Source organism: Haliotis asinina, chromosome 12 (genome assembly GCF_037392515.1).
Source record: "Haliotis asinina isolate JCU_RB_2024 chromosome 12, JCU_Hal_asi_v2, whole genome shotgun sequence".
NCBI classification, from domain to species: Eukaryota; Metazoa; Mollusca; class Gastropoda; order Lepetellida; family Haliotidae; genus Haliotis; species Haliotis asinina.
In genome coordinates, this window is record NC_090291.1 from 29,861,363 (window position 1) to 29,877,902 (window position 16,540).

Sequence of the window (16,540 nt, forward strand, 5' to 3'; positions counted from 1 at the left end):
ATTTGGCAATAAGAGGTCAAGCAATATATTGTATTAAATATCAGTATTCTCTTATTTATGCTTTTGTAATTTCAAGGGTAATAGATTTGTGTGTAATGTCTGTGAAGCCAGCACACGTTGTCGTGGATTCTAGAATACAGTATGCATCAGTAAGGTGCCTGGGAGGCTCTATAGAGCTGCTTCCCTTAGCTGGGTCCAGATTCATAGGTTGGTCTTGACGAACTCAGACTAATTCATGACCCAGATCCACTTGACTTGAATTTTTTAACTCAGACTGATTCATGAAATGAAGCACCATACCTGTATTGATGGTGAACGTATAACCTGTTTTTACCATTGTCAAGCTGACACATTCTGATATGCCTGAAACACTGTTCAAAGCAGGATTAAAGTCCTATGATGAATTATATGGACAGCAAACTGTGCTGCTTTGTGATACACAGCTTGATATGACAAGTGGGACATGGGTAGCTCAGTTGTGCAGGATTTAGCTGTGCAGAGTTGTCACCCTTAGTCAAATCAGGATCTGCATAATGTGGATATGAATCCTGGATTCATTATAATAAGAATCCAACCAATCATGACTGTCTCATTAAATAACATGACAAGTAAGTCCTGTGTTATTAATTCAGGTTTGTGATACAATGATCTGTATATGGCCCCACTTGTTGACTCAAAGTACAAAGTAAACACATTATCAACTGTTACATAATTTACATTATTTACATCTGATCATATTAATGTCATGATCAATGACAATATGTGACTAAAATGATACATGTTTTTTTAAGTAGTAAGCTTTTTTATGCCAAATATTGGCTACTTTGCATTTTTTAAGTTTTTTTATTAGTTACAAGGCTTTTAGTTAAGTACTGCTACTTTTCTAAAGTATATTTTTATGTGTTAAAATGTAACAGTTTTACAACAAACTGATGACTATGTCTAATGTGAGTTTTACACAGCCATTGTGTGTACCAGCACATGGATGGTGTATGATGACACATTTCATTATGACCACAAGGCAGTATTATTATGTAGACCATTTCATCCGCATGGTGTGAATGTGAGAACTGCAAGCTTGTAGATGATTCCATTATCCTGCATTTGCTTTGAGAAGAGTGAGCGAAGTATGCAAGCCTCATCTTCATATTTGTAAGACTCAGATCCATGGGGAAGTCAGGCTCACGGCAGATTTATGTCCCATCTTTCAGGACTGTTCTAGCTTTTGAGGGTGCTTTGCGGTACCTGAATCCATCCTCAATCCTAAGGATAAATATGCGTGCCATAGGGTTAAAGTAGCAGTAGTGATGCAGAACAGAGAAACAGTTGTCTGCTTGCCCAGGTTAAATCCAGATAAAATTATGGCGTAAATGACATCATGTGGTGATAAGATGTACATTTCTGCCCCAACAACCTGCCACAGACCCCATGGATCGGAGTCTAATGTGCATTCATCCCAACCTTCCTGCTCCGTAGCGTCACACTACACAACAATAAGTAGTTATGATCCTGCATCTTCCGTTACGTGTTTTCTAACCTGAAGTGTGAACATAGAATGCCTCACGTTCCCTACACAACACCTAGTTTAAGTGTCGACGAAAGTATTGCCACTTTCCTCCATGATAATAGATGTTTTTCAGTTTGAATTACTAACATAAAAATTGCCACTTTTCCCCGAGATGTAACAGTAAATATAATGTAAAGATGGTCACTTTCCCACTAATGATGTAATGATCTGGGAATGTATAGTCAGATTTTTAACAACGTCTAACAAGCTCTAGCTCTAACCATTGTGTTTGTCTTATGATATCATGGTAACATTTTGATGTGGGTTTTCGGACACTTTGTGAACCATTCAAGTCAAACACCAAAAATTGATCTTCGGCAAACTGACAGATTTGTCAGTCAGTATGTCTTCTGTCGATGTACATTTTAACTGAGTGCCATGCAAGCACACAAATATCAGATATGAATAAGTGTGTTTGTTCGAAAACCCATGACCTGAAAGGGACAGGTAGGATAATAATTATTTGCCGTACTAACTCGTAATGTTGTCTTGTCATGTATGGACCACTGTTTACATGGACTACAGAAGTGTTTCTCTGTGCGACAGCTATACGGTCTGGTGACTACTACCTGTTTGATGACGACTCGGATGACGAGGCACCAGATCAGGCTGACCCTATCACCTTCGGACAGGACAAAGATGACCCTAGCGCCAAGATGGGACCATTACAAGTATGTACCGTACTGTCTCGGGAATGAGCAATAAAGTTGTGATTAGGGTTTTGCTTACCTGGCAGCTAGACAAACTTATTATTTTGATCTTGCTAACCTAGCAGCAAACAGTCCTAATAATGTTAATAATAATCCTAAGAGTATTTGTATAGTGCTGACTCCCACCACACAAAGGCAATGCCCAAAGTGCTGATACGTCACAGTTCATATATACAAGAAAGTACATGGATTTATCAAACATAGTTCAGTAAGAGGTGTGTTTTGGTACTAGTTTTAGGTTAAGAGGCAGAGTTCCCTTTTGATTATTTGGGATATTGAAGAGTTCTCAACAGCATTAAGATATTTTCACTTGAAAGAAGGTATCCAATGGCAGTGAACCAATTTGGGATGGCAGTAGTGATGTATCCGTATCAGTGAATAGATAGTGAAACAGCATAAATCCTCACTCACACATGGACACAGTGTCAAATGTTAGTCTGTGAGTTTTGTTGTAGATCACATTTAGCAATATCACGAGGGACACCAGAAATGAGTTTCACACTTTGTACCCATATTAGGACTCAAACCTGGGTCTTTGGGGTGAAGAGTGAACCACTACGCTAAACCACTCCCCCATTAAATGTTAAATTATATGACTTAGTAAATGACAACAAAATTCTTTACAATGCTGCATTCCTGTTCCTGAAAGTGCTTTGTTATAATTACTGGACTCATCAGCTCTTATGTCTGTGTGAGGTATAATAAGACATTGTATAACTAAGGAATTGTTTGTCTGCTGTTTGCAGATGATCTCAACAGCCATGGACTCAGGGACTGACGCGGCTGTACAGAAAGCCAAAAGCCAGGAGGATCCCCAGGTGAGTCTGGCAGGAGTACACAGCTTATACTGTGAACCTGTTTTGGAGCCCCATCAGCTTGAGTTAGTGAGTTGGGTTTTTAACAATATTCCAGCAATATCACAGTGTTATGTGACCAAGACATTCACCCAGAATACTTTGCTTGTACAGTATGCTACATTAGACGGGTAACACATCATCCCGGGTGGTAACTATAGTTATCTTTCCAGCAGCCATTGTAACCACCCAATCACTGTTATCTCAGTTGCTTAAATCGATGGTCATGTTGTTGATCACTGGATTGTTTGGTTCAGACTTAATTATTTATATTTGCCACCCCACAGCTGGAAAATTGCTGACTGCTGCGTTTAACAACAAACAACTCATGTCCATCGTAATGTTTACAACAGTCATATAAACCTGAAGGGTGCTTCTCACTATATATTAGGTCATCTCTTGTTTTCCCAGAATAACCACAGGTTATTTGGAGGGACAGGTTTTACTTTTCAATAGAAAGACCTCTTCCCAGGTTTTACTTTTGTTAGTAGGACTGCTTCCCAGGTTTTACTTTTCCTAACTTTATATGAACATCAACATTCAAATGATACGTGAGATATTGAAATAATTGAAAAATATTGTTCAGGTTTAAGCTCATATTACAAAGAATTACCCAAGTGAGCTTTGAACTGAAAGTCTCAGATTTGTAGGCAGACACTGTACCGAACGGCCACTGGGCCGACGAAGGTGTTAAATTATCTACTTATAGTTACTGTCATTAAATTGATTTTACACGGGTTTCAGTTATTGTTATGTAGCGTCATTAAATGATCATCTACATTGTAATTACCCATCATTGATGGCATATATGTTAGAGAAAACACTTCTCCGAGGTTTTGGTAGACAATGTAAAACCATCGAGGTCAGGAAATCCCTCCCCTTCTGGTTTTACATTGTCTTACAAAACTTCGGAAGCGTGTTTTCTCCTATACATAGCAACCTAGACCTTAGGTGAGTGAGAGAGATTAGTTTTACTCTGCACTCAGCAATATTCCATTTATATGGCAGCAGTCTGTAAATAATCAAGTCTGGAGCAGACAATCCAGTGATCAACAACATGAGCATCAATCTGCACAATTGGGAACTGATGACGTGTCAACCAAGTCAGCGAGCTTGACCACCCAATCCTGTTAGTCACATCTTACGACAAGCCAAGTCACCTTTCATGGCAAGCATGGGTTGCTGAAGGCCTATACTACCATGGAACCTTCATGGGTCAATTGCTTCTGGATGTCCTGAATACAATGTGTTGATCGTGCTCATGGTAACCGAGGACAAGTGTCAACCAAATCAGTGAACCTGACCACCTGATCCCGTTTTTTACTGTGTTAGGGAAAGTGAATATTCTAACCCAGACCTTCACAGTTACCTGGGCTGCCAGCATGATGCGAACACTTGAACCATTAAGTTGTTCATCACTGGATTGTCTGGCAAAGACTCAGTTATTTACAGACCCCCGCCATATTGCTGTAATATTGCTGAGTGTAGCGTAAAACTCACTCACTCTTATGGTATTCTAAGGAGTTATATATATTTATGGATGGTTGTTAGTCTGTGGTTGTTTTCTTCCAGGGTGAACGCTCTCCAACAAGCCCCACAACAGGTCCTAAGGCTGGCCCTAGCAGTGACGCAGATACCAAGACTGAAGGCGAGAGTGAAGAGGGAGCTCCAGAGAAAGGTGAGGCCATAGTGTGTCTGTGTGTCCTTTTCATCTATTGACTGTGTTTATTCTTACAGACAGAGGTTCTAAGGTCCTGCAACTCCCTGTGCTTAGTTTGTTATGTTACCACACCAGAAACGATTGGATTCCATTTTTGGTTCCATCAGCATTAACTCTTGAACCTTTGAGAATCTCAATCCCCTCACCCTAATACCATACAATCAACATATCGTTTAATATTTATGTTTCTACTGCTTGGGCATTTGTCAGAAACAGGGCAAGATAGGTTTGTTTTACTCTGCTGTGAACAATATTCCAGCAATATCACAGTGAGGGACACCAGAAACGGGTTAGGATTCTAGCAGGATTATACCCAACTCTTCAAGCTTTAGAGCACCCCACGCCCCTCACCTCAGTGCCCTATATTTAACAGATCATTTGATATGTATGAGTTTACTGTAAAGGCATTTGTCAAAAACAAGGGGTGAGTGAGTTTGTATTGCCCTGCTTTGAACAATGTACCGCCAACATCAAGATCGGGAGACCAGAAACAGGCTTTATACAATTCTACATTTATGTGAGAATCGAAGCTTGGTCTCTTGTGTGATGAGTGAACACTTTAACTACTAAGCTACTCCCCTGCCCCTTTGTCAGAAACAGAATGAAATAAGTCATAAGGCATTAAGATGTGTGAAGTATTGCTAGGAGTGGGAGTACTGTAATAGTTCTTATGTTTACTTTATCCATGTAGTGTTCCTTGCTGACTCTCTGTTCATGATGACATTTTCAGCATTTGGAAAAGCCAAGCGTCTAACTACATTCATCTTAGCATTCTTGGGCAGCATTGCTGATTGGAACATCAATTTGTTCAACAAAATTTCCAAGAACTACCGCCGTGTTGCTAGGCAACTGGAAAAGGAGATGATCCTGGAGAAGGAGAAGATTCAAGCAGAGAAAAAGGAGTTGATAATGAAGGAGAAACGACCCAGCAGCAGCAAGGACTCAGACGCAGAAGATGGTGGTGGCGCAACAGATGCTGGCGCGTAAGTAGCCTTCCAGAGCGGAACCCAGACAGACCTTGAGAGTTTGGTTGCACTTGGATGTTGACTTTCCTCACAATGAAATACATGGACGATCATACTTTTTGTCATAATGCAGATGGGATAAAAGAAAACTTTATGTATGTTTGTCACTTTTACATCAGATGAGTTAAACTATGTTGTGTCTGCCATTGCATGACGGAGAAAACACCATTCAGGTCATGTAAGGTGTACTCAGTTTGATTATTGGATAGAAGCACTAACATATAGATGTCTGTATGGTACTGCACCATCGTCCCTCTTGAGTTGATTAAGCAGTATCACACAACCAGAACACTAAAGTCTGTTTCTTCATATTGTCCCCATGTGGCAACTTTAAGGATTTGGCAACAGAAGAGTTTCCATTCAATCTGCAATCCACAGGGATTCTGTTCCAGAAAGTTGAAGAGAGTACCAAGTCTTGTTGTGTTCAAGTCAAACCTAAAGACCCTAAGATTAGTGAAGTAGTCAGACCTGTTGGGCAGTGAACATACCTTCTGGCATGGAGCTTAGCGCAATACAAATGGACTCATTATCATTCAGGCAGAGCTGTACTCTCTAACAACTGTGTCTGAATAGTCTTGAACCAATAGTACCGACTCAGTACATCTGATGAACAACTGATTAAATTTATACTTCAAATGACAACAAGATGGTTACTATTCATGTGTAATATATTACTGTTATTCCCTACCTAACATGTGACTGTAATCAACTCTCATTGGCCTTATTACCAACTGAGAGTCTGGTGGGTAAGTTATTTGAGAGATGGGTGTTTGTTTTGCAGAACTAGTGACCCAGAACTGGTTGTGGTAAGAGTAGATCCCTCCAGACCAGATGCCATGGGAAGTTCTATCAGGTCAGTGCCAAGTACTTCACGTAATTAGACCTTTTGTAAGCAGTAATTAATTCACAGTGTGTCAGTTTGTGCATAATGTGTGTCTCATGAGTTCATTACCATGGCAGACTAAGTGATTGCCCAGTATCTAGATTATGAATAATAATGATAATAATAATAATAATAGTGAAGTCATTTTTGAGTATATATACTAGACAAAATAAGTTAGGTATATTGGTATTTTTATGATTGATATTTTATCAGTGTGTCAAGAAATAAATACATCACTGTTCAAAATTTTAAAATTTGCAATATCCCTGACCAGTTTCGTCCAGTATATTAATACTGGTTACGTCTCAAAGTAGAGATTGTACACTTGATGCACAATGTTATCTTCTGTGACAGATGTGGTTGCTCTACAACAGATGTGGTTGTTTGACTTGTTTGTTCATTACTTAATGCTGCATTCGGGTCTAGGTGTCAGATAACAGTTGAGAAGTGGTTCATGTGTAACAGATATTGTAGCAACAGATTTGTACGGTTGATGAATGGATGTGTTGGTTAACAGATATGTTTGTAACAGTTGATAATTGGATATGGTTGGTGAGTAGCAGATATAGTAACAACCGAATTGTAACAGGAACAGATGTTGGGTAACAGTTGATGACTGGATGTTGGTGATCGAGCAACAGATGTGGTAACAACCAAGTTGTAACAGTGATTAAGAGATATGATGGGTAACTGATGTGGTGGCAACAGAGCTGACCAGTTAATAAATGGATAAGTCAGGAAACAGACATGTTGTAACAGGTAGTAGATATGGTTATGAACAGTTAATAATTGGATGCGGTTGTGTTGTTTTCAGTCTGTCAGACTGGGAGGAGAGAGAGAAAGAGGAGGAGGAGTTTGAGAAGAGTCAGCCACGTGTGTACCGCCTGCTGGTTGCCACGTACTATATGCTGGTGTCTCGCTCAGAGCTACTTTGTTACTTCCTGATGATCCTGAACCAGATGATCTATGCCTCGCTGCTTGCCCTGCCCCTTCCGCTCATGGTGTTCCTGTGGGGAATGTTGTCCGTGCCACGCCCATCCAAATCCTTCTGGATCACCGTTATTACCTATGTAGAGGTAAAATGTCATACGCTTAAAATTATTTAATTTGGTTTTGAGGCACAATGGTGTTTCAGGGTTTTGTTTACATTCCCTATCATGATTTGACAAGAAGCATGCTAAATCCTTTCTTTGCTTAATGCAGGTAAAAGTGTCTTTGCTTCAACCTATACAATGTGTTTGTACAAAGTTTTTTTGTTTCAGGCGGTTGTGGTGGTTAAGTACCTGTTCCAGTTCAGCTTCTTTCCATGGAATGACGGCACAGTTCGTGAGAGCCCCTTTTGGCCACCACGTATCCTGGGTATTGAGAAACAGTCGAACTATGCTGCAGCTGACCTTGCCCTTCTGCTGGCACTCTTCATACATCGGTCACTTCTTAAGGTAAGTAGGTTGCTGTCATCTGTTCATCATACCAAAGACTTCGCACATGGAGCACAGTTTCAGTGGAGCAGATCATAGGCATGATGAAAGATAGCTACCAAATGGTGTAAAACCATAATTATTGATGCCATGACAGTTGACTTGCTCTCCTGCTAAATTGTTCCTAAAACAGAACTAGATGCACTGTTATATTCTATTTTATCACTGATTGGACATGCTGTTACAGAGATATGGACTATGGAGGGACACCGATGACATCTCTGCCGACTTAGCGAAGGCTGGAGAGAAGGAGATGTCTCCTCCATGTTCTCCTGCCCCAGAGGTAAGATGTTCAACTTTGACCATGTCTGGAAGGCAGAGGCATATTGACAAATATCCAGTGCATGCGTGCTGAATTTTGATGAAAGTGCAGGTTTTTAATAGATAAAATTTTGTTTGCTTGTTTGTTTACAGTCAGTGTTTTTTTATAATTATTGTACAGTAGTGATGTATCAGTATTTGTGATTATGCTTATATAAGTGTCTATAAGTATCTAAACGCCGGTATTGCACAATAAGGAAGTTGGTGATCCATAAAAGACTTGTCGTTCCTATTACTTACAACTTCTAGAGTGCCTCTCAAACAGTTATCAATAAATTACATGTTTGGGGATTAGTTTCCACCATAGGTATACAAGTTTGTTAATAATGTGTTATAACATTGCAATCTTACTGAGTATCTTGTCATAGCACACTCACTCTCATCTGCTTTTTAAAGGGAGACAACACTACCCATGCTATGGAGTCGGCTGAGCTGGGAGAATCTGCACCCGCATCTGATGGTCAGCTGCAATCTTCATCAGAAGAGGAGGGCAAAAAGAAGCCCAGCAAGGTCAAAGAGGGGTAAGTCCAAGTGTCATTTACCAACAGAACAAACAAATTGTCCATAAATAATCTTTGGCCATTTTGTTTAAGGTACCACATTTTTCTTTGCACTGTTGTCCCTTCAGTGTGCCAACGGCCTATGGTTTTCAGTTTGAATCCCATTTTGTCCTGCATATCTTCAACACCATACTCATCTGGCACTGTATATTACCATCAAATCAGTATCAAAATGGTATATTCCATAGATAAACCGATCTCTGCTGAAAACATTAGAACTGAAAGTGTAAAGAATCTTGTCTTGTGATGTTGACTTGCAAATTTGACATCTTTATTGACAGAGTTGTCTACTCTTGTTCATTCATCTGATGCCATTTAAATGTATCCCTTGAAAAAAGTTTGATGAAAGTAGAAACCTGTAGATGAGCAGAAATTCTTCTACAGACTGCCTTTTTTTTGGGTAGTGTAGTTTGAAGGTCAGTCTGGTCTTTTGTCCACATGTAACTTAGACGCCATTCAAATGTCATTAAACCAAACTCAGCGATAATCATTCAGAACTACTTCAAATTACAACTGAGTGCTTGAAAGACTTTGGGAAACATTTTCATTAAAGCAGGATGTTTGACTTGGAGATGAAATCATTCATATGTTCCACCTGAGACTCGTGTTTGAAACTGCACAAGGGTAAATGGTGTGGTGGCCCCTTCAGTGATACACCTGGAAAGGTTTTATAGTGGGCACTTGTGTGCATTATATCTATGTTCAACCTAGGAGAAAAATGAATAAAACCTGTGAGTCAAGTGCTAGATTCTGTTGACAAATGCAGTCAGTATGTGATGTTTCTGTTTACACTTTGTGTTATTGTCTCCACAGGTTAAAGAAGTGTCTAGCTCCATTCACCAACTTCTTCAAGCAGGTGACTGGAGCAACATACAATGCCACTGTTGACGTCTACGCTCCCATGTTCTGCTGTGACTTTATCACATTCATCATTGTTGTGTTTGGGTACTGGGCCTTCGGACCAGCTGTAAGTACTGGAACACAGTTGTTGCCCCTACATGCAGTAGTAATATGTTTCAAATTGTTATTCTTGGCTTTGTTGATAATTTATCTTTGTGTTCAGGTATTTGCCAGTGTGAAAAGAAAGAGTCTGTCTCTCAAGATAGAACTGTGGCTAAATCATACTATCTTTGTTTTCCAGCAAACAGCCAGTGGTGACGTGACAAGCTACATCTCTGAAAATAGGGTAAGTCAGGAGAGTGCAGTCATGGTACATGTTACAAGAATATGAGGGACAGTCTCAAAAGTATTTTGTCATTTACATGGTTTGTGAAGACGTGTACAGATAAGTGCTCACAGGTATGAATATGAGTTGACTAGTGTAAGTATGGTTGCCCTGGTTTACAGGTTCCTGTTCCTTTCTTGGTGATGCTGATCTGCCAGTTTGCTCTTATCATCATCGACCGTGCTCTGTTCCTGCGGAAGAACGTCCTCGGCAAGTTTGTGTTCCAGATCATCTTGGTGATCCTCATCCACATCTGGATGTTCTTCGTACTTCCGGCTGTCACTGATAGGTCAGTTCTGGTCATTTGACATGTCATAATGGGAGATAACCCAGAGTACTTTTCCTGTTTTAATGTATTTAATTATTGTTAGTCATCTTTCAGTATATTTTCAGCTAATAAACATAACATGTGTTCCAAAACATAATGCATTCTTCTTTACAAAACACATTACATATGTCCACTTTGGAAGAATTTTTTAACTACTCCTATGTCTAATGGGCAGTGGGGTAACCTCGTGGTTAAGGTGTTCAATACTGATGCTGAACACCTGTGTTCGATTCCACACATGGTTACAGTGTGTGAACCCATTTCTGGTGTCTCCACCATGATTTTGCTCTAATATTGATAAAACTGGAATAAAACAGAAGCCATTCTTAGGTCTAGCCCGAGGAACATTTTCAGGAATTGGTTTTATAGAAGTCCATTGGTTTTTCTGCCTTCCAGGAGTTTCAACAAAAACATCCCAGCTCTGCTGTGGTACTTTGTCAAGTGTATCTACTTTGGGCTGTCAGCATACCAGATCAGGTGTGGCTACCCAACGAGAATCCTTGGCAACTTCCTGACCAAGAAGTACAACTATCTTAACCTGTTCCTATTCAAGGGGTACGTCCATCTTATTGGTATACATATTGGTATAACCTATGATAGATGAAACACTTCTAGAAGTCAAAACCAGAATGTGTAAGGTTTCAAACACATTACACATGTATACTGAAAGTAACATTTGCTACTGATATGGATTGTAGTTCAGAGGTAGGTAATTGTGATTTGATCACTCTGTTTGTCCTGTCAGAATAGTTTTCCACAAAGTCATGGTTTAATATGTATTGTTACCCTAGCTGGTTTTCAAGACTCAATGGAAAGAAGGTTTGCTGAAATTTTTCTAAGGCCGGAAAAGCTGCTTGTGTCAGTCCACTATGTATCATCGTCTGTCTTGGGAATGGAGAAAGAAATGTTGGCTTTGTTCCAGATTCCTGGCTATTCCGTTCCTGCTGGAGTTGAGAGCCCTGATGGACTGGATCTGGACAGACACCACGCTGGCCATCGGCTCCTGGCTACAAATGGAAGACATCTATGCCAATATTTTCGTCCTCAAGTGCTGGAGGAGAGCAGAGGCGGTAGGTACATCTGCTCACTTCAACATGGACAGGTTCTTTCTGTTTGGCATGTTTTCCAAAGGGCGCTATAATTCTCTTGAAAAGTGATGAAAACAGAGGTAGCCTAGTGGTTAAAACATTTGCTTATCACTCCCAAGAACCCAGGTTCAATTCCCCCCACATGGGTACAAAGTGTGAATCCCATTTTTGGTGTCGTCTGCCATGCTACTGTAGGAATATTGATACTGTAGGAATATTGTGGCTATAACCACACTCACTCTGATTAGAGTATTACTTAATCTGTAGTTTTTTGAAGTTGCATTATATTGATATGAAACTGATCTGTCATGTTAAAATTCTTGTGTGTCAGGACATTTGACTGACCACAGATATTCAACTATATGAAGTCATCATTTGCATTATGTATATGTTCGGAAAAAAACACTGATCTGTGTCAGTATCCCAATTCTCTGTGACTCCCTGTTGTAGACATACCCAACCCCACGTGCCATGAAGAGGAAGGCTCTCATCAAGTATGGCGTGGGCGGCCTGCTGCTTCTTGTCATCATCTTCATCATCTGGTTCCCGCTTGTACTCTTCTCCTTCGCTAACACCGTATTCGAGCAGAACCCACCCTTCGAGTCCACCGTCACCATTACCCTTGGAGGGTACCAGCCAATCTTCAAGATGACAGCCCAGCAGCAGAACATCGAACATCTGACTTCCTCACAGTACAACATCCTACAGAGTCGATACAGCAAAGACAGGGTAGGTATCAAGTATGATTTTATGGAAATCGCAGTAGCCATGATGGGATAGCAGCTGAAATACTTATAATGCTGTGACTATGCATAATGAGATGATAAGACATGATAACATATTTCTCCCTCATTCAGTCTCTCACTCTCTTTGTCACTCTCTGCACCTCTACCTCTCTCTTTCTTCCTCTCTACCTGTCTATCTCTGTCTCTGTCCACTTTTCTACCTCTGTCTCTTTCTACCTCTCTTCTCTGCCTCTACCGCTGTCTGTCTACCTCTCTCTCTGTTTCTGTCTACCGCTGCAATTATGACTTGGTACATATCTTGTTCCCAGAATGCCATGGGCTTCCTGTCCAACTACGAGGCCATTGATGTAACCAAGGTTACACTACAAGGCAAGTCCACATCGCTGTGGGGCATTAGTCCCCCAAGTCAGGACGACCTCGTCACATCTCTGCAGAATAACAGAAACATGAAGCTGGAGTTCTTCATAAGCTTTGTCAGGTGAGACTTTTACTGTCTTCCATGGATAATTGTAAAATGTTCATATCAATAGAATGCCATTGTTGAGGGATAGCTTCATGAATTCATCATTTCTTTGGACCCATCTTATTCAGATAACCAGACATATTGTCAAGTAATGTAATGAACACATCGTGCATGTTTTCATCCCTTGTTTTGGTGGCTTCTGCAGGGACCCGTCTGGAGGCCAATCAGGCAGTATCAGCAACGACTTCACTATGTTGCTGGACGATCCCACCAAGAAGCAGCTAATAGGTATCATCAATGGGACATCCAATTCTACAGTGTAAGTTTTCCTGGCTTTGTGCTTTTACCGTTTCTGTGTATTCCAAATATGAGTCACAGCAGTGTAAGCTTTGTGGATTTTTAAAAATACAAACGGTTTTATGGTAAATTTGTTACGAATGGATATTGTGACGAATCTGTCTGAAACGTTGCAGATCTTCTCCATTTGTTCTCAAGAAAATGTTTTTCAACCTGCAGGAATATATTCGGTGTTTTCCCGAGATTTATGCGTCTGGCATTGGATGGGCGACCAACAGGCATCAAACCATTGCTATATGGTAGGTATTTCAATCAAGACATTCCAGTGATCAACAGCACTGGTATCATCATCGCATTTGGAAACTGATGACATATTTACACCAAGTCAGTGAGTCTGACCAACTGATCCCGGGAGTCGCTTCTTACAACAAGTATGAATTGCTGAAGATCATTTCTAACGCGGATTTTCACGGGTGTCTAGGAGTTACGGGCTTACGCAAACTTCATGTAGACATAAACATCTTTTCAGCTACTCTTAGAGCCAGAAGTTGACAGTGTCATTTACAAATATATTAGGGATAGATATGGACCTGTATTACATCCCATGCAGACTTTAAGAACTCATCCTATTAGAATCAGTTGTCGGTAAAGAGAAGCAACTGCTTGTTAATAATACCATACTAGGGGATAATATGTTTGGTCGCATACAAAGAGCTGTGTTAGACTTCCTCATTCAAAATGGGAAGTACGACATAATTGACCTGAACATAAAGATAATAGTTTGGTAAGTTTTGGACCATACAGGCCTTTTCAGGTTCAAGGTCGCACTAAAACCTTACCTACCCACTTACCTACATACAAATTTTCTTTCCTTTATAGGTGATTTTGGTGTTGGCATGAGCAACATATCGATGGGTTTGTTTCGGGACTCCAACGCTGGTCCATTGTCCGAGTACATCCAGTGGTGGCAGATCAAGGAGCTTATCAAGGGGAATGATATACTCGAATACGACCCAAATAAAAAGGCCCATGAAGTGGAGGAACTCACCATTTTCACCTTCAATGACAGGAAAGCACCTGCAGGATTCTCGGTTATCACAGGATATGGGTAAGTCATTTTACTGATTTTATTCTTTAACATGAATCGTTATGTGTAAAGGTATTCTGGTTATAATTTTGACATTGTTTAATTATATAAATTTCATATTCAAATATAGATTCTAGTTTATAGCAAACAGATTGCAATGGTTTTATGAATGTATTGTTTCTTGATCACTGCCTTAATTTGTGAAAGTCACATGAAATAGTTGTTGAAGCTTTTGATATGACCCTGTTTTAATGTTGTGTAGTTAGTGTGTTAACCCCATCACTTCGTAATTGCTGTCATCTTGCAAGAATGATTTGTGTTTGCCTTTGATGCGTGTCAGATGATTAGTACAAAACTTGCTGCAAATGAGATTTCACTTTTGAGTCATTTCTATTAAATTCTAAGATATTTGTTTTGATATACATCATGATATACATTTTCAATCATGTGTTATAATCAACTGTGCAGCTTTTGTCTTGGAATCCTGTTAACTCATTTGGAGAAGTGCAAGAGAATATCTTAACTGCAGCAGGTTTATGGGTGTTTAAGATAAAGCTGTGACATCAAGAGTGTTCTACCAGGACATTTGTTCGCATAGTAATTATTTAGTCAACACTGACACACTATTTCATATTTAAAATTTAAAAGTTTCCCTTAATATGTTTAATCTAATGTTTATCGAAAAATTCAAGACAAATGATCTTTGTTTCAAGAATTTGCCCTTATTCCATGGTTTTGCTAACATATTAAAAGAACAGCCTGTCTGAATATCAACAGGACCCCAGTTCATTATTGATTTTGAAGTTTTGAGATATAACAAAGGAGTAGAAACTAGACAGAGATATTATAGAGACTTTGTCATGTTCCTGTGTAGAATCTCGGGGTGTTCTTGTCAGCATGGCATGACCTGCATGATGCATGGAGTGATACTCTACCATTCCACTTGGGGGATATAAATATCTATATCCTTCTTTGGGATATAAATTGTTCTATCCTTGCTAAAGCATCTAGCAGCCTAGTAACTAATATTTTAGCTTCACTAGCAGGATGTGTTTTGTATGCAGTAGTAGTCGTTGCAGTAGTAGTAGTTGTTGCAGTAGTAGTAGTTCTAGCAGCAGTAGTAGTAGTAATTGTAGCAGTAGTAAAAGTTGTTCACATGTTTGCCTGAAATGCTTAGCTGTTCAAGGCACATATGTTCTATGATTGACTTGTCTGATGATAGTGATGTATGTGTAATACGGATATTGTTATATCTGACAATGTAATGTTGTAATAGTACGTGTTGTAAACTGTGATAAACAGATGTTGTCAATGAAGATGAAATGTGTACATATTTTCAATGATGTGCAAGCTCTCAACATCCCAACTTGATCTTTGTCTCAGAGGAAATTCATGCTTGAAGCAGAATCCATATATACCATCACAAGCACAGTATGTGTTACATGTTGTTTCATGGGCATTTAATGGAAGATAACAGAAGACACAGTACACTCATTTATATGTAATAACTAGCTGATAGAACTGTTATAGCAACATTTCAGTATAGATCTCAACTCACTAGCAAGAAACACTAGCTTGATATACCATATTTGATGGATCAAAATATGCTTACTTCTACTGGTGTTTCGACCTTGACAGGATCAAGTTGGGAGCTGATGTTGATGCATGATGTGTGCAGTCATTCATCTGTCAGTGACATGTCTGAGGTGAAGTCTTGGTGTGGATAACATTGTTTCTGTCTGAATTTATTATGACGATTCTACCACCTAAAACTTTATACTGCAACGGTTCTTTGACTATAACTCGTACTTTTAACAACAGTACGAGTTTATCAGAGATTCCATTTAGGGAATCAAAGCAGAATCAGTGTCCAGTTCAAGATGAAGTGATTGTAGCACTACACCTATCATGTTATTTACCACATGATAGTGCTGGTTTTTGGACAGGGTTCCTGATTGTATTTAGTTGGTTACCTACACATACATTCACCTCAGTCATGTCTGATATTGAATTCTGTTGGGATGAAAATCGGTACATTGAGAAGCCAAGGACTCCTCATAATGTGTTTCCTTGATTAAACGCCAAACATTGAATGACCACTGGGATCTCAATTATTCACTGGGTATTGAATAAATGCTTGAGTCTCAATTAAACATGGGTATGGGATAAACACTGGGACCTTAGTTAA

General features: G+C 39.6%; 1 protein-coding gene across 7 annotated transcripts in view; it reads left to right on the plus strand.

Moving 5' to 3' along the window:
* LOC137257954 (piezo-type mechanosensitive ion channel component 2-like) overlaps positions 1-16,540 on the plus strand; it is a 109,597-nt gene that overhangs the window by 86,162 nt on the left and 6,895 nt on the right. For all 7 annotated transcript variants that reach the window (XM_067795470.1, XM_067795473.1, XM_067795474.1 and 4 more), the window contains 19 exons: positions 2,114-2,238; positions 3,024-3,095; positions 4,704-4,809; positions 5,582-5,834; positions 6,658-6,729; positions 7,574-7,835; positions 8,022-8,198; positions 8,425-8,520; positions 8,955-9,079; positions 9,932-10,085; positions 10,260-10,304; positions 10,466-10,632; positions 11,068-11,226; positions 11,594-11,741; positions 12,210-12,488; positions 12,814-12,983; positions 13,174-13,287; positions 13,485-13,564; positions 14,145-14,373. In XM_067795470.1, coding sequence (XP_067651571.1) covers positions 2,114-2,238; positions 3,024-3,095; positions 4,704-4,809; positions 5,582-5,834; positions 6,658-6,729; positions 7,574-7,835; positions 8,022-8,198; positions 8,425-8,520; positions 8,955-9,079; positions 9,932-10,085; positions 10,260-10,304; positions 10,466-10,632; positions 11,068-11,226; positions 11,594-11,741; positions 12,210-12,488; positions 12,814-12,983; positions 13,174-13,287; positions 13,485-13,564; positions 14,145-14,373 — 2,833 coding nt within the window. The remainder of the gene's footprint in view (positions 1-2,113; positions 2,239-3,023; positions 3,096-4,703; positions 4,810-5,581; positions 5,835-6,657; positions 6,730-7,573; positions 7,836-8,021; positions 8,199-8,424; positions 8,521-8,954; positions 9,080-9,931; positions 10,086-10,259; positions 10,305-10,465; positions 10,633-11,067; positions 11,227-11,593; positions 11,742-12,209; positions 12,489-12,813; positions 12,984-13,173; positions 13,288-13,484; positions 13,565-14,144; positions 14,374-16,540) is intronic.